General features: G+C 44.2%; 1 protein-coding gene across 2 annotated transcripts in view; it reads left to right on the top strand.

Annotated features, from left to right (window-relative positions):
* Window positions 1-23,888, top strand: part of LOC128685186 (venom phosphodiesterase-like) — a 150,829-nt gene that overhangs the window by 111,200 nt on the left and 15,741 nt on the right. For both annotated transcript variants that reach the window (XM_070082806.1, XM_070082807.1), the window contains 3 exons: window positions 2,962-3,181; window positions 13,325-13,507; window positions 14,848-15,052. In XM_070082806.1, the coding sequence (XP_069938907.1) occupies window positions 2,962-3,181; window positions 13,325-13,507; window positions 14,848-15,052 (608 nt within the window). The remainder of the gene's footprint in view (window positions 1-2,961; window positions 3,182-13,324; window positions 13,508-14,847; window positions 15,053-23,888) is intronic.

Here is a 23,888-nt window from a genome sequence, read left to right as displayed (position 1 = left end):
TCTATCTGAAAGCACAGTCGACTGTCATCCCCTTGACTGTGGGAAACATGAAACTGGCCGACCTTTCTCTCCTAGCTCACCACTCCGATTGGAATGCTCTTCACCAAAGTGATGTTGATATCCCTCACTAGCAGTATGTGACGAAGCTTTCAGATCAGCCTTGGTGTGGCTTTCGTTGTCAAGAGGCTGCTACTGCATAGTTCAAGGCTTGGAGAAGGTATAAGAGGAATCCCACTATCTATAACAGGAACCTACACACGCAAGCCTATTCGCAAAAGAAGAAGTTCAAAAGTGGGCCATCTCTAGATGGGAGGCTGACACATACAGAAAGCTGGTGTCAGGTAGAGTGGGCTCCGAAACCTGGTGGTCATTGGTCGAGGACTGAGAGGTTTATTCACCTGATGAAATTATTCCGCCTCTCAATCAGCAGAATGTGATCGTCTCTACTAGCAACCAGGAGAAAGCCGACATCTTTGCCGAACACTATCTGCCAAGATGCAAGTTCCTGATCCAGCAAGGAAACCAACCTCCTTTGCTAGCCGCAAAAACTGTATCAAAGTTATCAGTGGTGACGATAAGGCAGGATGAAGTGTATTTCCTCCTTAAATAGCTAGACCAAAAAAAAAGGCTGTCAGCCCAGATAAGGTGAACCCAAGATTACTGAGTAGATGTGCAGACCAGCTAGCAGCACCTCTAATATAACTGCTTAGCACAGTGTATATGCCCTTCTCTGTGGAAAGAGGCAAATATAGTCTGTTCACAAAAAGAAGAGCAGAGCGGAAACCAGCAACTGCGGACCAATGTCACTCCTGTTAATCACTGGCAAGTTTCTTGAGACAATAATCTCACGGCAGGCGACAGCGTTTTTCGACTACCCCTCACTTCTATGTGACCGTCAATATGGCTTCAGGAAAGGTCACTTTGCTGCTGATCTGCTGTTAAACGTTCCCACTGTGTCACCAGTCACTGGATGAATCCAAGGTCAGCTGAGTATTAGCACTCGACATTGCTGGTGCTTTCAATCGAATATGGCACATTGGACTCTTGGAAAACTGCAAGCACTAGGAGTCGCCGGCTCTGCACCATGCCTCCTCAATGATTACCTTCAAGGTAGATTTCCAAAAATAGGTCTCAGCGGGACGGAGTCAACAAGACACTCAGTTGGTGCAAGTGTTCCACAAGGAAGTATGCTTAGGGGCCATTATTTTGAAATGTCTACTTCAGTGACCTTCTTCAGCTTATCACAGAACCCCATGCATATACAGACGGTTGTACTCTGACTTTACACATTCAAGAGAGGAAATACCAATTATTCTAAGTTGCATCAATTACTATGTTACAGCTATTTCAACCTGGGGAGAAATATGGCAGGTTACATTTGCTTCTAAGAAAACACAAATGATGATGGTCTCTAGGCTCCATGATGGTAATGCTGGAGCAGGGGTAAGACTGAATGGGAGAGTGTGGATCCCTGGGATAAGGTTGATATCCTAGAGATGAAATTTGATTACAAACTATGAAGAACCACATAGCAAATCTTGCAAACAAGGCAGCCAGGAAGTTTAAAGCACTACGTTGTATCTCGTATCTGCTCGACAACAGAATCTGCAAGACTCTGTACCAGGCACAAGTGCGCTCACACCTTGAGTATGCTCCACTTTCTTGGATTGCCTTCCCTCCTTCTCATTTGCGACTTCTTGACATAATAGAAAACAGCAAGACAACTCATCTATCGTCTGGACCAGGTCTGGACATGATCTCTTCTTTCATCAGAGCCTTTACCGGAGGGATGTGGGTAGCTTTACTGTTATGTACAAAGACAACATTATCAAAGTACCGCACTTAGCTCCACCACGTGGACAGCGAGAAGTGAACTTCTACACAACAAGACGGGCAGCAAACAGCAATTACACTATGTAACTTTTCTCATTTATTCCTAGGATGACTCGAATCTTCAAAAATGTTCGCGCAGCACAGCGGCGTCAACGAAATACAGTTGATCAAATGAAATCGCTGACCCACAGATACCTGGAGTATACCTGGAGAGGGTTTCGGGAGTCAACGCCCCCGCGGCTCGGTCTGAGACCAGGCCTCGTGGTGGGTCAGGGTCTGAGACCAGGCCTCGTGGTGGGTCAGGGTCTGATCAACCAGGCTGTTACTGCTGGCTGCACGCAAACTGACGTACGAACCTCAGCCCGGCTGGTCATGTGCTGGCTTGAGGTGCCTGTCCAGCACCTTCCTGAAGATGGCACCAACTTCATCCTGTTCCTTATTTTTTTTTACGTGTAATAACGATAAGAAGCCTTTAAAATGAGCAGATGTAGGTAACAGCTTTTAGCTTATACATAAAGTTAGAAACACTTAACCTAACCTTGTACAACCCTATGTAAAGAGAGAGGCGGAGAGGAGGAAGAGAAAGAGAGAGAGAGAGAGAGAACCAATGGGAATGACTAGAATCCTGATAGCGCTTGATCGAAAGTATTTCACCTCACATGGTTATAGATAGTGATACATAAAAGCAAAATACAAATGAATGTTGTGTCGTCCTATTACGACGATGTATCGGAAAATGTTACTATGAGGTGAATGTTTTGAGCCAGTGTGGAGCACTGCGGTATACAACCTGCCTCTCGCTATCTAGCCTCACAGAATGTTGTGAAATATAGAGGTGCATCTTACACGCTCTTATCATCACTGGTCTCTGGCACAAATCAACCAACAGTGAGACCACAAAACAACAATATTTTTTCCTCTCACCGAGGTCCTCATCAGCTTTGTGATTTAGAAATATTCATTGCTCGTCGTAATTTCTACTAATTGTTAGTTCATTTGTACCATACAGTAGCAAAATTCGTCATTTTTTTTTAAACCAAAATGTGACATACAATGAATATCTTTGCTATAATGAACTTATTCCTTATTTGGGTTCCCTATATGACACATTTTTCAATCAATTTGCAGCAAACTCCTGAAGTAGCCAAGCTGCCAACAAGAGGAGTGTTGGAGCAGCGACTGTCCGAGGCTGAGTGCGAGGCAGAACTCGCTGACACACACACATTGGTCAAGTTGCTTGAGCAAGCTTACAACAGGAGTGCGAGTATCATGAGCAAACATCTACCATGGGGAGTCCCACACACTCACCAGTCAAATTTCCTCCTGGTGCAGCAAGATCATGTCACTGGTAAGTAATTGAGGCTCAGGGTCGTACAAAGACTTTACTGCGTGTTTCAGGTTGTCTTCCCCCACATGAAGATACATTCTGCTGTACGGAAATCTTTCTGACAAATTGTTGAGGCCACAGCTCGTTGTTCATGTATAGGGCAGTTGTACGAGTATTCTCAACACCTACCTATTATACCATCAATGGTATATAATACCGACAAGTTGAAGAATTAGACACATGTACAACAAGATCGTATCTTTATTTTGTAGACGTATCGCCAACCTGTGGCTTAAAGAATGTAATACAGAGACAAAAAAACAGAAGACTAAAGAGGTAGAAGATGATCAGTCCTTCAGCCTAGGAACAGGTGTTCAGATGATGTTTATTATTAACACCTTGTACCTAGACGTACCTAGAGAATACCCAGAGTGTGTTACAAAGGTCAACGCCCCCGCGGCCCGGTCCATGACCAGGCTTCACGGTGGATCAGGGCCTGATCAGTCACTGTTACTGTCGGCCTCATGCAATTCAGTGTACGAACCATAGCCCGGTTGGTGAAGTACTGACTAGGTATCTGTCCAGCTCCCTCTTGAAGACAGCTAAGGGCAGTTGAACGGTCTTGGGTCCCTGACACTTATGGTGTTATCTCTTAGTGTACTCATGGCACCCTTACTTTTCATTGGGGAGATGTTACACCGCCTGCCGAGTCTTTTGCTTTTGTAGGGAGTGATTCCCATTTGCAGATTTAGGACCAGTTTCTCTAAAATTTTCCAGGTGTAAATTGTAATGTATCTTTCTTGTCTGCATTCCCAGGAGCACAGGTCAAGGGACTTCAACCGTTCCCAGGAATTGAGGTGCTTTATTGTACTTATAATGGCAGTGAAAGTTCTCTGTATATTCTCTCGGTATGTAATTTCTCCTGACTTGAAAGGGGCCGTTTAGTATATATTATAGTGATTTAAAGAGAAACATCATAGGACTGGCATCCTTACTTTCGAAGGTTTTTACTATCCATCCTATCATTTTCCTAGCAGATGTGGTAGAGACAGTGTTATGATCTTTGAAAGTGAAATTCTCTGGCATTATCACTCTCAGGCCCTTCACATTATTTTGTCGCTCTATTGTGTGGTTGGAATTTGTTTTATACTCCAATACAGTTTTTATTTCCTCCAGTTTTCCATAGCGGAGTAGTTGGAATTTGTCCTCATTGAACTTCGTATTGTTTTCTGAGGGCCCAGATTAGGTTAGATCAGGTTCGTTAGGAAACAGGACAAATGCTTCCTGACACGGGTCTTAGTCAGATGATGACTCGCCGTTGGAGCTTTTGGTCATCTGACCGAGGCCTTCCGCTGGCTTACCGGTCCACCCCTTTATAAATTATGGTCATAGTTATAACCATTTAATCCAAGACCATAGTGGTCTAAGAGTTGTGAGAGGGAGGAGCGACCTGCTTTACACCCTTGTTGCCCTGGGTTGTGCAGTTGTTGGGTGTCCAGGTGGTTTACCTGGAGTTTACCTGGGGAGGGTTTCAGGGGTTGGCGGTCTTGCTTCTTAGAACCTTTACAAAAAATTTTACGATGTGGGATGTTAGTGCTTTCGGTCTGTAATTCTTCGCAATTGCTTTACTGCCCCCTTTGTGGAGTGGGACTATATCCGTTTTAAAGTGACTGTGGGATCACCTCCTTGTCTAAGCTCCCTCTCCATAGAATGCTTAATGCACGTGAAAGGGGGTTTCTTGCAGTTCTTGATGAACACGGAGTTCCATGAGTCTGGGGCTGGGGCAGAGTGCATGGCCATTTCATTTATTGCTTTTTCAAAGTCCTGTGGTGTTTGGGTTTTATTTGAAATTCTGGAACTAACCCAAGTTTGAGTCTCGGTCATAAAAATGTATATAGATTGTCGTTCCATAGTCTGATTAACGGCTCACTAAACACTGACATGTATTTTCAACACCTCTTGCCTAGGTGTCGTGTATGTTCAACTGTCAGTGGTGGAACACCTGGTAGCACAGATCCTACCCGACTTTTTGACCTATTTGACTTACGTTCCTTCACACACATACGACCGAAAAAATACACTATAAATTAGAAAAAAATAAAAAAAATTACATGTACGTAAGTGTGAGTAATGAAACTTAAGGTAATAAAGCAGGTTGATAAAAAAAGAGATAATCATAACAAAAATTTATTAAGACACTTGTGCAACATCTGGGTATCTTTATTGTAGACGTTTCGCCATCCAGTGGCTTTATCAATACAAATTCCAGGACATAGCTTGAAGACATGTTCCGAGGACATGTACATAACCTTCACGACTACGACAACTACTACTACAACTAACCCATCTCTTTGGGAAGGACCTACTTCCACTGGGGAATCCCGCCTACCAATGACTATGCCCTTGTTTCCTACACCTGACGTTACTATATAAGCGCCAGGCTCCTTGCTTCTGCTTCAGAATCTCCACGACTTCGGTGCTCTTCGCACCTACTCCAAGGTTGAGGGACTGATTACCTCGTCTTCTGTCTTCAACCTATGTCCTGGAATTTGTATTGATAAAGCCACTGGATGGCGAAACGTCTACAATAAAGATACCCAGATGTTGCACAAGTGTCTTAATTTCATCTTGTCGGTATTATATACCATTCTTGCACAAAAATTTATTAGGTTAAAAGAATGTTGTATGGGTATATGACTTCTACACGCCATGCTAACAGTTCCCACATCCCTCCATTTGTAGATCCGACCGGTCGGTCAGAGCGGAATTCGGACGTAAGTCGGGGTGTATCCGTATATATGTGCTAATGCCTTATATGCACCATCCCTCTGTACGCAACGCTGGTGTCACATGACTACACTTGATCGGCCCACTAAGGCAGTCGGCCTGGTAAGCGCCCCTCAGTTAGATTCCGACTAGGTCCGGGGGCAGACGTCTGATAAAGGCTGGGCTTCACCTTTGTCCTTACAATATAAATATTTTTATTTATTTATTTATTTATTTATTTATTTATTTCCAATTTGTGCACACATACAGAGGTACAAAAAAAATACAGATAAGAGCAGTATGCCAAAGCCACTTATACTATGCATAGCATTACGGGCTGGCTTAAAATTAACTTAAGATTAACTAAGCAATGATTATTATTATTATTATAATCAAAAAGAAGCGCTAAGCCACAAGGACTATACAGCGCTGCTACTAAGCAATGATGAAATCAGTGATAAAACATTAATGTAAACAGATAACTATAAAGCACAAGTGAGTATTACAAAGACAGGTCATATGGTTGCATTCAGTTAGGTAGTGATTCTGTTAGGTAGTGTATTTAAAAAATAATAAAGTTAGATTGGGTTTTAGGTTTAACATTTATGTGATATAATTGTGAGTAACATTTAAGATATACAATTTATAATGTTCAGTTATTCAGTATTTATTTGGTTTTGGGTGAGTAAGTAATCTTTGAGAAGAGACTTGAATTTATAAACAGGTTGTGTTTCTTTTATATTTACAGGTAATGAATTCCAGATTTTAGGGCCTTTTATGTGCATTGAGTTTTTGCATATAACAATCCTTCACCCTTTCCTGAAGAACCCCTGCGACACAACAACTTGTACCTAGGTGCCAGCATAGTTGCTGATCCCCTGTATATGTTGTGTAGCATAGCTGAGTACCATTGTTAGTACCATCCATATGTATTATATAGACGACCCCTTGCTAGACTTAGCGGCTAACATGTGACATCACACTTTGCTGCTTGTGGGCGGGAGTCACCCTGTCCCTTTCTCAGTTCACAGATAGACCTACAGGCGACAGGTTAGGCTGGGCCCCTCCCCTCACAACTTTGCTAATATAAGTGTATACAACCCAACAAGTGTCTTTATCTCCAACCATCATATCTCCACGGAACCCTCCCAACATAGGCATCATGTGGTCTCACTACATTTTACCTAGATATCGTGTATTTTCAACACCTTGTACCTAGGTCGCTGGCGAAACCTTGGAAAATGGGGAGTTTGAGGTAATCAGTCCCTCAGCCTTGAGTCGATGTGTTCAGTGCATCAGTCTTGATGAAAATGCAGCATATGCACAGGGAAGGAGCTTATTTACTAATGCCGGAAAAAAATCCCCCCCCCCCAGTATCAACACTACCACCAGTCCGATGACATTCTTCTTTGCAAATATACAGGGTCTAAAGCCAGCAACAAACAACAAAATACCTTTCATCCGTGGACTGCTTGCAGAGGCAAAGGCAATGTTCGCGGCTTTCACTGAGACCCACATAAAGGATCACTCGGACAACGAAATATGGATCCCAGGTTACAACCTATACAGATGTGACAGAGTGAACAGGCAAAAGGGGGGGGGGGTTGGCCTGTACATTGCAGAGTCACTTGTTTGCACAGAACTGCTTAATGCCTCAAATGATGTAGTGGAAGTTTTAGCAGTAAAGGTCGAGAACCAAAACCTAGTCATTGTGGTAGTCTACAAGCCTCCGGATGCAACATCCCAGAAATTCCAGGAACAGCTGTTAAAAATTGACCACTGTCTGGAAAATCTTCCAGCTCCTGCACCCAACATCTTGCTCCTGGGGGATTTCAACTTAAGGCACCTAAAATGGAGGAATATAGCAAATAATATTGTTGCAGTAATAACACCAGGAGGCAGCTCTGATGAAAACTCACACTCACACGAGCTTTTAAATCTCTGCACAAAATTCAATTTAAACCAGCAAATAATAGAGCCTACTAGACTGGAGAATACACTAGACCTCATATTCACTAACAATGATGATCTGATAAGAAATGTCACCATATCAAAAACAATATACTCAGATCACAACATAATTGAGGTTCAGACATGTATGCGAGGAGCCCCAGACCGACAAAATGAGACTAGTCACGAGGGAGCATTCACCAAATTCAACTTCAATAACAAAAACATAAAGTGGGACCAAGTAAACCAAGTCCTAACCGATATAAGCTGGGAAGATATACTAAGCAACACAGACCCAAACTTATGCCTAGAACAGATTAACTCGGTGGCACTCGATGTATGCACAAGGCTTATTCCTCTAAGAAAAATGAGGAGGAGATGTAAAATAGAAAGAGACAGGCGCTCCCTTTACAGGCGACGGAAAAGAATAACAGAGCGGCTAAAAGAGGTCAATATATCTGAAATGCGCAGGGAGACACTGGTCAGAGAAATAGCAAGCATCGAACTTAAGCTAAAAGAATCCTTTAGGAGTCAGGAATCGCGGGAAGAACTAAAAGCTATAAATGAAATCGAAAGAAACCCAAAGTATTTCTTCTCCTATGCCAAATCAAAATCGAGAACAACGCCCAGTATTGGGCCCCTAAAACAAGATGGGTCCTACACAGATGACAGCAAGGAAATGAGTGAGCTACTCAAGTCCCAATATGACTCAGTTTTTAGCAAGCCGCTAACCAGACTGAGAGTCGAAGATCAAAATGAATTTTTTATGAGAGAGCCACAAAATTTGATTAACACAAGCCTATCCGATGTTATCCTCACGCCAAATGACTTCGAACAGGCGATAAATGACATGCCCATGCACTCTGCCAAAAGGGCCAGACTCATGGAACTCTGTGTTCATCAAGAACTGCAAGAAGCCCCTATCACGAGCCTTTTCCATCCTATGGAGAGGGAGCATGGACACGGGGGTCGTCCCTCAGTTACTAAAAACAACAGACATAGCCCCACTCCAGTAAGCAACAGCAAAGAACTACAGACCAATAGCACTAACATCCCATATCATAAAAATCTTTGAAAGGGTCCTAAGAAGCAAGATCACCACCCATCTAGAAACCCATCAGTTACACAACCCAGGGCAACATGGGTTTAGAACAGGTCGCTCCTGTCTGTCTCAGCTACTGGATCACTACGACAAGGTCCTAAATGCACTAGAAGACAAAAAGAATGCAGATGTAATATATACAGACTTTGCAAAAGCCTTCGACAAGTGTGACCATGGCGTAATAGCGCACAAAATGCGCGCTAAAGGAATAACAGGAAAAGTCGGTCGATGGATCTATAATTTCCTCACTAACAGAACACAGAGAGTAGTCGTCAACAGAGTAAAGTCCGAGGCAGCTACGGTGAAAAGCTCTGTTCCACAAGGCACAGTACTAGCTCCCATCTTGTTCCTCATGCTCATATCCGACATAGACAAGGATGTCAGCCACAGCACCGTGTCTTCCTTTGCAGATGACACCCGAATCTGCATGACAGTGTCTTCCATTGCAGACACTGCAAGGCTCCAGGCGGACATCAACCAAATCTTTCAGTGGGCTGCAGAAAACAATATAAAGTTCAACGATGAGAAATTTCAATTACTCAGATATGGTAAACATGAGGAAATTAAATCTTCATCAGAGTACAAAACAAATTCTGGCCACGAAATAGAGCGAAACACCAACGTCAAAGACCTGGGAGTGATTATGTCGGAGGATCTCACCTTCAAGGACCATAACATTGCATCAATCGCATCTGCTAGAAAAATGACAGGATGGATAATGAGAACCTTCAAAACTAGGGAGGCCAAGCCCATGATGACACTCTTCAGGTCACTTGTTCTATCTAGGCTGGAATATTGCTGCACTCTAACAGCACCTTTCAAGGCAGGTGAAATTGCCGACCTAGAAAATGTACAGAGAACTTTCACGGCACGCATAACGGAGATAAAACACCTCAATTACTGGGAGCGCTTGAGGTTTCTAAACCTGTATTCCCTGGAACGCAGGAGGGAGAGATACATGATTATATACACCTGGAAAATCCTAGAGGGACTAGTACCGAACTTGCACACGAAAATCACTCACTACGAAACCAAAAGACTTGGCAGACGATGCACCATCCCCCCAATGAAAAGCAGGGGTGTCACTAGCACGTTAAGAGACCATACAATAAGTGTCAGGGGCCCGAGACTGTTCAACTGCCTCCCAGCACACATAAGGGGGATTACCAACAGACCCCTGGCAGTCTTCAAGCTGGCACTGGACAAACACCTAAAGTCAGTTCCTGATCAGCCGGGCTGTGGCTCGTACGTTGGTTTGCGTGCAGCCAGCAGCAACAGCCTGGTTGATCAGGCGCTGATCCACCAGGAGGCCTGGTCACAGACCGGGCCGCGGGGGCGTTGACCCCCGAAACTCTCTCCAGGTAAACTCCAGGCAGTAATAACACCAGGAGGCAGCTCTGATGAAAACTCACACTCTCACGAGCTTTCAAATCTCTGCACAAAATTCAATTTAAACCAGCAAATAATAGAGCCTACTAGACTGGAGAATACACTAGACCTCATCTTCACTAACAATGATGATCTGATAAGAAATGTCACCATATCAAAAACAATATACTCAGATCACAACATAATTGAGGTTCAGACATGTATGCGTGGAGCCCCAGACCGACATAATGAGACTAGTCACGAGGGAGCATTCACCAAATTCAACTTCAATAACAAAAACATAAAGTGGGACCAAGTAAACCAAGTCCTAACCGATATAAGCTGGGAAGATATACTAAGCAACACAGACCCCAACTTATGCCTAGAACAGATTAACTTGGTGGCACTCGATGTATGCACAAGGCTTATTCCTCTAAGAAAAAGGAGGAGTAGATGTAAAATAGAAAGAGACAGGCAAATCGCGGGAAGAACTAAAAGCCATAAATGAAATCGAAAGAAACCCAAAGTATTTCTTCTCCTATGCCAAATCAAAGTCGAGAACAACGTCCAGTATTGGGCCCCTGCTTAAACAAGATGGGTCCTACACAGATGGCAGCAAGGAAATGAGTGAGCTACTCAAGTCCCAATATGACTGAGTTTTTAGCAAGCCGCTAACCAGACTGAGAGTCGAAGATCAAAATTAATTTTTTATGAGAGAGCCACAGAATTTGGTTAACACAAGCCTATCCGATGTTATCCTGACGCCAAATGACTTCGAACAGGCGATAAATGACATGCCCATGCACTCTGCCCCAGGGCCAGACTCATGGAACTCCGTGTTCATCAAGAACTGCAAGAAGCCCCTATCACAAGCCTTTTCCATTCTATGGAGAGGGAGCATGGACACGGGGGTCGTCCCACAGTTACTAAAAACAACAGACATAGCCCCACTCCACAAAGGGGGCAGTAAAGCAACAGCAAAGAACTACAGACCGATAGCCCTAACATCCCATATCATAAAAATCTTTGAAAGGGTCCTAAGAAGCAAGATCACCACCCATCTAGAAACCCATCAGTTACACAACCCAGGGCAACATGGGTTTAGAACAGGTCGCTCCTGTCTGTCTCAACTATTGGATCACTACGAAAAGGTCCTAAATGCACTAGAAGACAAAAAGAATGCAGATGTAATATATACAGACTTTGCAAAAGCCTTTGACAAGTGTGACCATGGCGTAATAGCGCACAAAATGCGTGCTAAAGGAATAACAGGAAAAGTCGGTCGATGGATCTATAATTTCCTCACTAACAGAACACAGAGAGTAGTCGTCAACAGAGTAAAGTTCGAGGCAGCTACGGTGAAAAGCTCTGTTCCACAAGGCACAGTACTCGCTCCCATCTTGTTCCTCATCCTCATATCCGACATAGACAAGGATGTCAGCCACAGCACCGTGTCTTCCTTTGCAGATGACACCCGAATCTGCATGACAGTGTCTTCCATTGCAGACACTGCAAGGCTCCAGGCGGACATCAACCAAATCTTTCAGTGGGCTGCAGAAAACAATATGAAGTTCAACGATGAGAAATTTCAATTACTCCGATATGGTAAACACGAGGAAATTAAATCTTCATCAGAGTACAAAACAAATTCTGGTCACAAAATAGAGCAAAACACCAACGTCAAAGACCTGGGAGTGATCATGTTGGAGGATCTCACCTTCAAGGACCATAACATTGTATCAATCGCATCTGCTAGAAAAATGACAGGATGGATAATGAGAACCTTCAAAACTAGGGAGGCCAATCCCATGATGACACTCTTCAGGTCACTTGTTCTATCTAGGCTGGAATATTGCTGCACACTAACAGCACCTTTCAAGGCAGGTGAAATTGCTGACCTAGAAAATGTACAGAGAACCTTCACGGCGTGCATAATGGAGACAAAACACCTCAATTACTGGGAGCGCTTGAGGTTTCTAAAACTGTATTCCCTGGAACGCAGGCGGGAGAGATACATGATTATATACACCTGGAAAATCCTAGAGGGACTAGTACCGAACTTGCACACGAAAATCTCTCACTACGAAAGCAAAAGACTTGGCAGACGATGCAACATCCCCCCAATGAAAAGCAGGAGTGTCACTAGCACGTTAAGAGACCATACAATACGTGTCAGGGGCCCGAGACTGTTCAACTGCCTCCCAGCATACATAAGGGGGATTACCAACAGACCCCTGGCAGTCTTCAAGCTGGCACTGGACAAGCACCTAAAGTTGGTTCCTGATCAGCCGGGCTGTGGCTCGTACGTTGGTTTGCGTGCAGCCAGCAGCAACAGCCTGGTTGATCAGGCTCTGATCCACCAGGAGGCCTGGTCACAGACCGGGCCGCGGGGGCGTTGACCCCCGGAACTCTCTCCAGGTAAACTCCAGGTAAACAGGCGAGGTGAAGCAGTGGCAGAAGGTTACATCGATGGAAAAATCTTCAAGTGGAAGAAAGTTATGCCAATAAATTAGGTGGATTTTTCCACCAGTGACGCCGTCACTGGCGTCTGCAGTATATAAGCCACATATCCGCATATATGCTGTACTTTTATCAAGATTGATGACCTGAACACGTCGACTCCAGGCTGAGAGATTGATGACCTCAAACTCCTCATCTTCCATCGTTCTTCTTCGTACTGGACTGAAGAAACCACTGGCTAGCGAAACTTTTCCACAATAAAGATTCCCAAATGTTGCAGAAGTGTCTCATTTTTCATCTAGTTGTAAACTGTTCTAAGCAGAATATTATGAGTATTCTTATCCTTGAGCAGTGATAAGCTTTCTTAACACTGTTGTGCTCACAGGTTATCCCTAGTGCCCTTGTGTCTAGTCACTTTCTCACCAGAGGTTTACTCGTCCTCTTGTTTCAAATTATTCGTCTCCCTCTCAGTTCTTTATATACTTATTTACATGTGATCTCTTTCCCCCTCCCCTCAGCTTACTCTCCTTTGGTGAAGCTTCCTCTCTGGACGAGCTTCACAGTGTCTAGTATGAATCAAGTTACTCGCGCTGCCCCCTGGATGAGTGACGTGAGGCTGGCACCAGAGCAGAGTGCCACCTGCTCCAGTTATCACACTGTTACTTCATATAATGTTACTGCTCAACCACTCTTCCCTCCTGGTATGTTATCACCTAAAGCAGGTCAAACTTTAACATACATGCTTTATATATATATATATATATATATATATATATATATATATATATATATATATATATATATATATATATATATATATATATATATATATATATATATATATATATATATATATATATATATATATATATATATATATATATATATATATATATATATATATATATGGTCAGTTAGCAAGAACTCATTTAAAATTAAGTCCTCTCTAAAATTTTCTCATATACGTTTAAAGATATATTTTTTTCATTAATGATAATGTAAAAAATTTTAATTTTGCACCAAAAGAATCTTGGAAAACTTACCTAACCTTATTATAGCAAGAACAATTTATTTTAGCCTAACCCAACTATATATATTATAGATTTGTTTACAATAATTTAATACTAAACAAACACAGTGAAATATATTTTTTTCGTTAGGTTCAGAATGATCTTGGCGAAATTATTGCATACACAAATTTTCGTTTGTCCTATATGGCAAGATGAGCGTTGCTATTTAAGCCAAGATTGCAAGTTCTGCCTATTCGGCACGACATATATATATTATATATATATATATATATATATATATATATATATATATATATATATATATATATATATATATATATATATATATATATATATATATGAGTGGACGAGGGGCTCAAACCGTGGTCAACAAACTGACAGTCCGACGCTCTACTATCTCGGCTGCCCGGGTCTCTAACAGGAAGGATCAGGAACTAATACTGTACTATATTCTGTCAGAGGCAACAACTGTAACTCAACCGAACTCCTTCCTTCGGCACTAGAGCTTTAGCAGTGGATCTGTTCTTACCTCTCTCGAAGCCTCTGATGGCATATAACACAGTTAGTATTAGTTCCTATTCCTTCCTAATAGAGGTCTGGGTAACCGAGGCTGTAGAGCGTCGAACTGTTAATTTACGGACCGCAGTTTGAGCCCCTCGTCCGCCCTTCTGTTTATTCATTAACATTTATTTATTACAACTCAATTTGAGTCTAAATATGTTGTGGAATGCTGAATGCCTCTGCTCAACATGTACAAAAAATAGATGCCAACTACGCCCTATTCAAAACAATGCTAATTCTTGTTTTCTTTACTATACCAGCCATCTTCCACCAAGGTATACTGAACCATGAAATGAAGCAGGTTTACCAGCATTCATTCAGTAGTTTGGCTGGAACATCCGTACACCTCTGTGACCTATTAACCATCATAAGACATGACTGAGCACTTGTTTCCTGCTGTTAGACACGTTTAAAAATCGCACTCTTCTTATTTCTCTTTCTTACCGCAGAGTTCAGCAGCAGGAGGGAAAACCAAAACTTATCTTACCTGATCACCAACGCTGTTCCCTTCACCAGTCAGTTGACACAACGGTGGCAGCAGCTTATCAACTTTATTGGTATATGGATGCAAATGTATGGAACGTTAAACATTATCAGCGGGCCAGTCTTTGACTATGATGCCGACACTCTGGCTGATAATATGCTGAACCTTAGGTAATATTTCCGTATTTTAAAGTAGGTGATACATAAATGTTTAAATAATTTTATCAAGCATCTCTCATGTGGTATGTGGTGTTATTACACTATGTGGCGAAAGTATGTCATATTATTACCATATGGTGAGTACATACCTGGAGTTTACCTGGAGAGAGTTTCAGGGGTCAACGCCCCCGTGGCCCTGTCTGAGACCAGGCCTCATGGTGGATCAGGGTCTGATCAACCAGGCTGTTACTGCTGGCCGCACGCAAGCTGACGTACGAACCACAGCCCGGTTGGTCAGGTACTAACTTTAGGTGCCTGTCCAGTGCCTTCTTGAAGGCAGTCAGGGGTCTATTGGAAATCCCCCTTATGTATGCTGGGAGGCAATTGAACAGTCTTGGGCCCCGGACACTTACTGTGTTGTTTTTCAGTGTACCTGTGGCGCCCCTGCTTTTCATTGGGGGAATGTTGCATCTCCTGCCGAGTCTTTTGCTTTCATATGGAGTGATTTTCGTGTGCAGGTTTGGTACCAATCCCTCCAGGACCTTAGAAGTGTATATTATCATGTATCTCTCTCGCCTGCGTTCGAGGGAATACAGATCAAGGACCTTCAACCGTTCTCAGTAGTTTAGGTGCCTTATCGTACGTATGTGTGCCGTGAAATTTCTTTGTACACTCTCCAGGTCTGCAATGTCGCCAGTCTTGAAGGGGGCCGTTAGTGTACAGCAGTATTCCAGCCTAGAAAGCATGTAGACAGCCTGTACTGTCAGAACACACAGCCTAGCCGTTTGCTCTGAGTAGTTCATATTTCGCGGCATTTTAGGTGCTGCCCTCTGTAGGCTCACCCACGTCAGTGGGAGGCTGAGCCCATCGGCTCTCACTCCTAGGCCGACCGACTTGATAGACACAAGTGCTCCCCCTCCACGGACTGGCTTGCGGTCACTCCCTCACACTGCCCGTTGTGTACTCATTATCCAGCCTATCATTTTCCTAGCGGATGAGGTAGATACATTGTTGTGGTCTTTGAAGGCGAGATATTCTGATATTATCACTCCCAGGTCCATCGCATTAATTTTCAGCTCTATTATATGGTTAGAATTTGTTGTATACCCTGACACATTTTTAATTTCTTCAAGTTTCCCATATCCTGGATTTCTTGCAAATCCCAGTTTGGTGTACCTGGAGAGAGTTCCGGGGGTCAACGCCCCCGCGGCCCGGTCTGTGACCAGGCCTCCTGGTGGATCAGAGCCTGATCAACCAGGCTGTTGCTGCTGGCTGCACGCAAACCAACGTACGAGCCACAGCCCGGCTGATCAGGAACTGACTTTAGGTGCTTGTCCAGTGCCAACTTGAAGACTGCCAGGGGTCTGTTTGTAATCCCCCTTATGTGTGCTGGGAGGCAGTTGAACAGTCTCGGGCCCCTGACACTTATTGTATGGTCTCTTAACGTGCTAGTGACACCCCTGCTTTTCATTGGGGGGATGGTGCATCGTCTGCCAAGTCTTTTACTTTCGTAGTGAGTGATTTTCGTGTGCAAGTTCGGTACTAGTCCCTCTAGGATTTTCCAGGTGTATATAATCATGTATCTCTCCCTCCTGCGTTCCAGGGAATACAGGTTTAGGAACCTCAAGCGCTCCCAGTAATTGAGGTGTTTTATCTCCGTTATGCACGCCGTGAAAGTTCTCTGTACATTTTCTAGGTCGGCAATTTCACCTGCCTTGAAAGGTGCTGTTAGTGTGCAGCAATATTCCAGCCTAGATAGAACAAGTGACCTGAAGAGTGTCATCATGGGCTTGGCCTCCCTAGTTTTGAAGGTTCTCATTATCCATCCTGTCATTTTTCTAGCAGAAGCGATTGATACAATGTTATGGTCCTTGAAGGTGAGATCCTCCGACATGATCACTCCCAGGTCTTTGACGTTGGTGTTTCGCTCTATTTTGTGGCCAGAATTTGTTTTGTACTCTAATGAAGATTTAATTTTCTCATGTTTACCATATCTGAGTAATTGAAATTTCTTATTGTTGAACTTCATATTGTTTTCTGCAGCCCACTGAAAGATTTGGTTGATGTCCGCCTTGAGCCTTGCAGTGTCTGCAATGGAAGACACTGTCATGCAGATTCGGGTGTCATCTGCAAAGGAAGACACGGTGCTGTGGCTGACATCCTTGTCTATGTCGGATATGAGGATGAGGAACAAGATGGGAGCGAGTACTGTGCCTTGTGGAACAGAGCTTTTCACCGTAGCTGCCTCGGACTTTACTCTGTTGACGACTACTCCCTGTGTTCTGTTAGTGAGGAAATTATAGATCCATCGACCGACTTTTCCTGTTATTCCTTTAGCACGCATTTTGTGCGCTATTACGCCATGGTCGCACTTGTCGAAGGCTTTTGCAAAGTCTGTATATATTACATCTGCATTCTTTTTGTCTTCTAGTGCATTTAGGACCTTGTCGTAGTGATCCAATAGTTGAGACAGACAGGAGCGACCTGTTCTAAACCCATGTTGCCCTGGGTTGTGTAACTGATGGGTTTCTAGATGGGTGGTGATCTTGCTTCTTAGGACCCTTTCAAAGATTTTTATGATATGGGATGTTAGTGCTATTGGTCTGTAGTTCTTTGCTGTTGCTTTACTGCCCCCTTTGTGGAGTGGGGCTATGTCTGTTGTTTTTAGTAACTGTGGGACGACCCCCGTGTCCATGCTCCCTCTCCATAGGATGGAAAAGGCTCGTGATAGGGGCTTCTTGCAGTTCTTGATGAACACAGAGTTCCATGAGTCTGGCCCTGGGGCAGAGTGCATGGGCATGTCATTTATCGCCTGTTCGAAGTCATTTGGCGTCAGGATAACATCGGATAGGCTTGTGTTAATCAAATTTTGTGGCTCTCTCATAAAAAATTCATTTTGATCTTTGACTCTCAGTCTGGTTAGCGGCTTGCTAAAAACTGAGTCATATTGGGACTTGAGTAGCTCACTCATTTCCTTGCTGTCATCTGTGTAGGACCCATCTTGTTTAAGTAGGGGCCAAATACTGGACGTTGTTCTCGATTTTGATTTGGCATAGGAGAAGAAATACTTTGGGTTTCTTTCGATTTCATTTATGGCTTTTAGTTCTTCTCGCGATTCCTGACTTCTAAAGGATTCTTTTAGCTTAAGTTCGATGCTTGCTATTTCTCTGACCAGTGTCTCCCTACGCATTTCAGATATATTGACCTCTTTTAGCCGCTCTGTTATTCTTTTCCGTCGCCTGTAAAGGGAGCGCCTGTCTCTTTCTATTTTACATCTACTCCTCCTTTTTCTTAGAGGAATAAGCCTTGTGCATACATCGAGTTCCACCGAGTTAATCTGTTCTAGGCATTAGTTGGGGTCTGTGTTGCTTAGTATATCTTCCCAGCTTATATCGGTTATTACTTGGTTTACTTGGTCCCACTTTATGTTTTTGTTATTGAAGTTGAATTTGGTGAATGCTCCCTCGTGACTAGTCTCATTATGTCGGTCTGGGGTTCCACGCATACATGTCTGAACCTCAATTATGTTGTGATCTGAGTATATTGTTTTTGATATGGTGACATTTCTTATCAGATCATCATTGTTAGTGAAGATGAGGTCTAGTGTATTCTCCAGTCTAGTAGGCTCTATTATTTGCTGGTTTAAATTGAATTTTGTGCAGAGATTTAAAAGCTCGTGTGAGTGTGAGTTTTCATCAGAGCTGCCTCCTGGTGTTATTACTGCAACAATATTATTTGCTATATTCCTCCATTTTAGGTGCCTTAAGTTGAAATCCCCCAGGAGCAAGATGTTGGGTGCAGGAGCTGGAAGATTTTCCAGACAGTGGTCAATTTTTAACAGCTGTTCCTGGAATTGCTGGGATGTTGCATCCGGAGGCTTGTAGACTACCACAATGACTAGGTTTTGGTTCACGACCTTTACTGCTAAAACTTCCACTACATCATTTGAGGCATTAAGCAGCTCTGTGCAAACAAGTGACTCTGCAATGTACAGGCCAACCCCCCCCCCCTTTTGCCTGTTCACTCTGTCACATCTGTATAGGTTGTAACCTGGGATCCATATTTCGTTGTCCAAGTGATCCTTTATGTGGGTCTCAGTGAAAGCCGCGAACATTGCCTTTGCCTCTGCAAGCAGTCCACGGATGAAAGGTATTTTGTTGTTTGTTGCTGGCTTTAGACCCTGTATATTTGCAAAGAAGAATGTTATCGGACTGGTGGTATTGGTGGTACTGAGGGGGGGGGATTTTTTTCCGGCATTAGTATCTGTATCTGTTGGTTTGGAGTGGAGGCCATCGACTGTGGTTCCACTCCAGGAATGACTGGATTTGGTGTACTATTTCTGCCATTTCCTGCCAGTTTTTTTTCCTTCCTGGCACTAAAAAACCTCTCCCTCTTGAGTGGCTGTGGCTACCCAGGTTTTCCCATGGCCTGGATGTTTTGTATCTTTTTGTCCCCTTTAGATGGTATGCCTGGTAATTTAAGTTATAGCACAGTCTTTCCTGTACTGAAGAGGTACACAGTTCAGGGTGAAAAAGCTATTACCAGAATTAGAATAGAAATAGCATAGACATAGTGAATATAGTGTTGACGAGTGTGAGAAGGTAGGTGGGACAAGCTTCCAAGGGCAACATTGTAAGACAGTGCAAGGGTCTGTCAAGTCCCAGGAGGGTTGTGTCAGGTCACAAGAAGTTGCGGCCAGTCATTACACCGCACAAGACACTCACACACACACACACACACACACACACTCACACACACACACACACACACATACACACACGCACACAGGCAGTGTTACTACCGGTAGTTATTAGCAGTAAGAATACTTAGGAAGCTAGGAAGTCCTCTCTCAATGTGAACAAGGAAAATGATAATAACCAGCAACAATTAATACATAAATCCAGAAAGGGCAATAAGTGGAGAGAGCAGCATAATTGGGAAAGATAAATGAGACTAAATTTGTGCCTACACGACGGATCTTTCAACCACGCCACCCCCCCTAACCCTCCCTCCCTCACACACAAGCACACACACACACACACACACACACACACACACACACACACACACACACACACACACACACACACAAACACACACACACACACACACACACACACACACACACACACACACACACACACACACACACACACATATATACACACACACACACACCACACACACACACCACACACACCACACACACACACCACACACACACACACCACACACACACACCACACACACACACCACACACACACACCACACACACACACCACACACACACCACACACACCACACACACACACACCACACACACACACACACACACCACACACACACACCACACACACACACACCACACATACACACCCCACACACACACCACACACACACACACACACACAACACACACACACACCCCACACACACACCACACACACACACCACACACACACACACACACACCACACACACACACACCACACACACACCACACACACACACCACACACACACACACACACACACACGCACATACACACACACACACCCTCCACCACTTGACACAAACACGTACCCCCCCTCCCCTAACCACCCTCCCCCTACCCTAACCACCTCACCTTAGCCACCTACCCCTCCCCCAAACCACCTAACCCCTCCCCAAACCGTCTAACCCCCAACTACCTCCCTCCCTCCAATAACCATCCTCCCCCTCCCCCACAACCATCAATCCCCTCTCCTCCTAACCATCTATTCCCCTCCCCCTAACCACCCGTCCCCCCTTCTGTGGAGCAACAGGGGAACCTAGAACCAGGATGAGGACAAGGGGCTCCAAGGACGAATCTGAGAGGGAGGAATGGGAGGTAGAGCTCAAAAAAAGAGAGGAAGACTGGGGAAGGAGACTAGATGAGCTGGAAAGGAAGATGGAAGAGAGGTTAGCAGCAGAATGCAGAAGGTGGAAGCAACAGGCCACAGCTGCAGAAATCAAGATAGAGAGATTAGAAGAGCTGAAACATCTGAAACAGCACAGAGACAAAGATATTACAGAAGTAGCATCGGCAATGGCTACATCAAACACAGACAACAGGTCTGAAGGAAGCATGGAAACTAAACTGTGTGCAGAGGTCCTGTCAAACCCACATGGGGCCAAAACAAAGGCAGGGAGCTCACTAGGACAGAATGAGAGGTTGGAAGACATTGAAGGAACTAGGACATGTGCAAGGACCTTACCAGATACCTGTGGGGGCCAGGAACAGGTGAGCAGGAAGGACAAACCAAGAAGCATAGGGGCCATAACTAGGGAAGGGACTGAAGGAAGGAACACTCCACGGGAAGAAACTAAAACACATCAGAGGATGCAATGAGAGTCACAGTGGGAGGTGGAAAGGGAGAGATCCGTGTTTGTCTATGGGCTAGACAAAACTAAAGGGGAAACTTATGATGAAAGAAAGCAGGAGGAGAAAAAAGCGATTGAAGATATCATGAAGGTGATAGGCGAGGGAGACATGACCCAGGTGGCAAATTTTCGGAGGATTGGGTGGTTCACAAAGAAAAGGAATCGGCCTCTCAAAGTAATTTTCAAGGCAGAATCAACCTGAACCATGATCCTGCAGGAGAAAGCAGGGCTGAGAGGCAAGCAGGAGTTCCGGAGTGTGTACCTCGATCGAGACAGAACACAGGACGAAAGGAAGAAATGAAAGAGAGAGTTCAAAAACGAAAGGAGAAATGGGAGGAAATGAAAAAGGAGAGCAGAATAACCCAGGATCAAATGGAAGGACAAACACACCCCCCAGAAACACCTGCAGAAGGACTCCAGTCACGACACCCCCAAGGCAACTGAACAATCCAAACCAACCATCACACACCGATCCCTCTGTTCCCACCCCTTGCACCACAGTTACAGCATTAGAACAGAAGTTGAAGGTTTGGTACACAAATGCAGATGGATTAACGAATAAACATGAGGAATGACAAGAAAGAATCAATGAGAAGTCCCCAGACATCATAGCAGTTACAGAAACAAAACTCACGGAGACAATAACAGATGCAATCTTCCCACCAGGATACCAGATCATGAGGAAAGATAGAAGGGGCAGGGGGGGAAGTGGGGTTGCTCTGCTCGTAAAAAACAGATGGAAATTCGAGAAAATGGAAGGCATAGATGAGACGGGAGAAAGAGACTACATAGCAGGTACACTTCAGTCTGGGGAACACAAAGTGGTCATTGCAGTGATGTATAATCCACCACAGAACTGCAGGAGGCCAAGAGAGGAATATGAAGAGAGCAACAGAGCAATGGTGGACACACTTGCTGAGGTGGCAAGAAGAGCTCATACCAACAGAGCAAAGTTGCTGGTTATGGGGGATTTCAACCACAGGGAGATCGACTGGGAAAACCTGGAGCCACATGGGGGTCCCGAAACATGGAGAGCCAGGATGTTGGATGTGGTGCTGGAAAACCTCATGCACCAACATGTTAAGGACACTACCAGAGTGAGAGGGGAGGATGAACCAGCAAGATTGGACCTTGTGTTCACCCTGGGCAGCTCAGACATTGAGGACATCAAGTATGAGAGTCCCCTAGGAGATAGCGACCACGTGGTTCTGTGCTTTGAATACATAGTAGAGCTGCAAGTGGAGAGAATAACAGGAGTTGAATGGGAAAAGCCTGACTATAAAAGAGGGGACTACATAGGGTTGAAGAATTTCCTGCGGGAGGTCCAGTGGGACAGAGAACTGGCAGGAAAGCCAGTAAATGAAATGATGGAATATGTAACAACAAAATGCAAGGAGGCAGTGGAAAAGTTTATTCCCAAGGGCAACAGTAACAATGGGAAGACCGGAACGAGCCCCTGGTTTACCCGACGGTGTAAGGAGGCAAAAACAAAGTGCAATAGCGAATGGAAAAAGTACAGAAGGCAGAGAACACACGAAAATAGGGAGATCAGTCGCAGAGCCAGGAATGAGTATGCACAGGTAAGGAGGAAGGCCCAGCAACAGTATGAAAATGACATAGCATCGAGAATCAAGACTGACCCGAAACTGTTGTATAGCCACATCAGGAGGAAGACAACAGTCAAAGACCAGGTGATCAGATTAAGGACAGAAGGTGGAGAACTCACAAGAAATGATCAGGAGGTATGTGAGGAGCTGAACAGGAGATTTAAGGAAGTTTTTACAGTAGAGACAGGAAGGGCTGTGGGAAGACAGCACGGAAGGGAACATCAAGAGGGAATATACCAACAAGTGTTGGATGACATACGAACAACTGAGGAGGAGGTGAAGAAGCTCTTAAGTGACCTTGATACCTCAAAGGCAATGGGACCAGACAACATCTCCCCCATGGGTCCTTAGAGAAGGAGCAGAGATGCTGTGCATGCCTCTAACCACAATCTTCAACACATCCCTTGAAACTGGGCAACTACCTGAGAAATGGAAGACAGCTAATGTAGTCCCCATATTTAAGTAAGGAAACAGAAACGAGACACTAAACTACAGACCTGTGTCTCTGACATGTATTGTGTGCAAAGTCATGGAGAAGATTATCAGGAGGAGAGTGGTCGAACACCTGGAAAGGAACAAGATTATAAATGAAAACCAGCATGGGTTCATGGAAGGCAAATCCTGTATCACAAACCTCCTGGAGTTTTATGACAAGGTAACAGAAGTAAGACACGAGAGAGAGAGGGGTGGGTAGATTGCGTTTTCCTAGACTGCAGGAAGGCCTTTGACACAGTTCCCCACAAGAGATTAGTGCAGAAGCTGGAGGATCAGGCGCATGTAAAAGGGAGGGCACTGCAATGGATAAGGGAATACCTGACAGGGAGGCAGCAACGAGTCA

The sequence above is a fragment of the Cherax quadricarinatus genome, chromosome 8 (assembly GCF_038502225.1).
Source record: "Cherax quadricarinatus isolate ZL_2023a chromosome 8, ASM3850222v1, whole genome shotgun sequence".
Taxonomy (NCBI): domain Eukaryota; kingdom Metazoa; phylum Arthropoda; class Malacostraca; order Decapoda; family Parastacidae; genus Cherax; species Cherax quadricarinatus.
The sequence above is the reverse complement of the archived record's forward strand: the minus strand, read 5'-3'. Positions and strand labels throughout refer to the sequence as shown.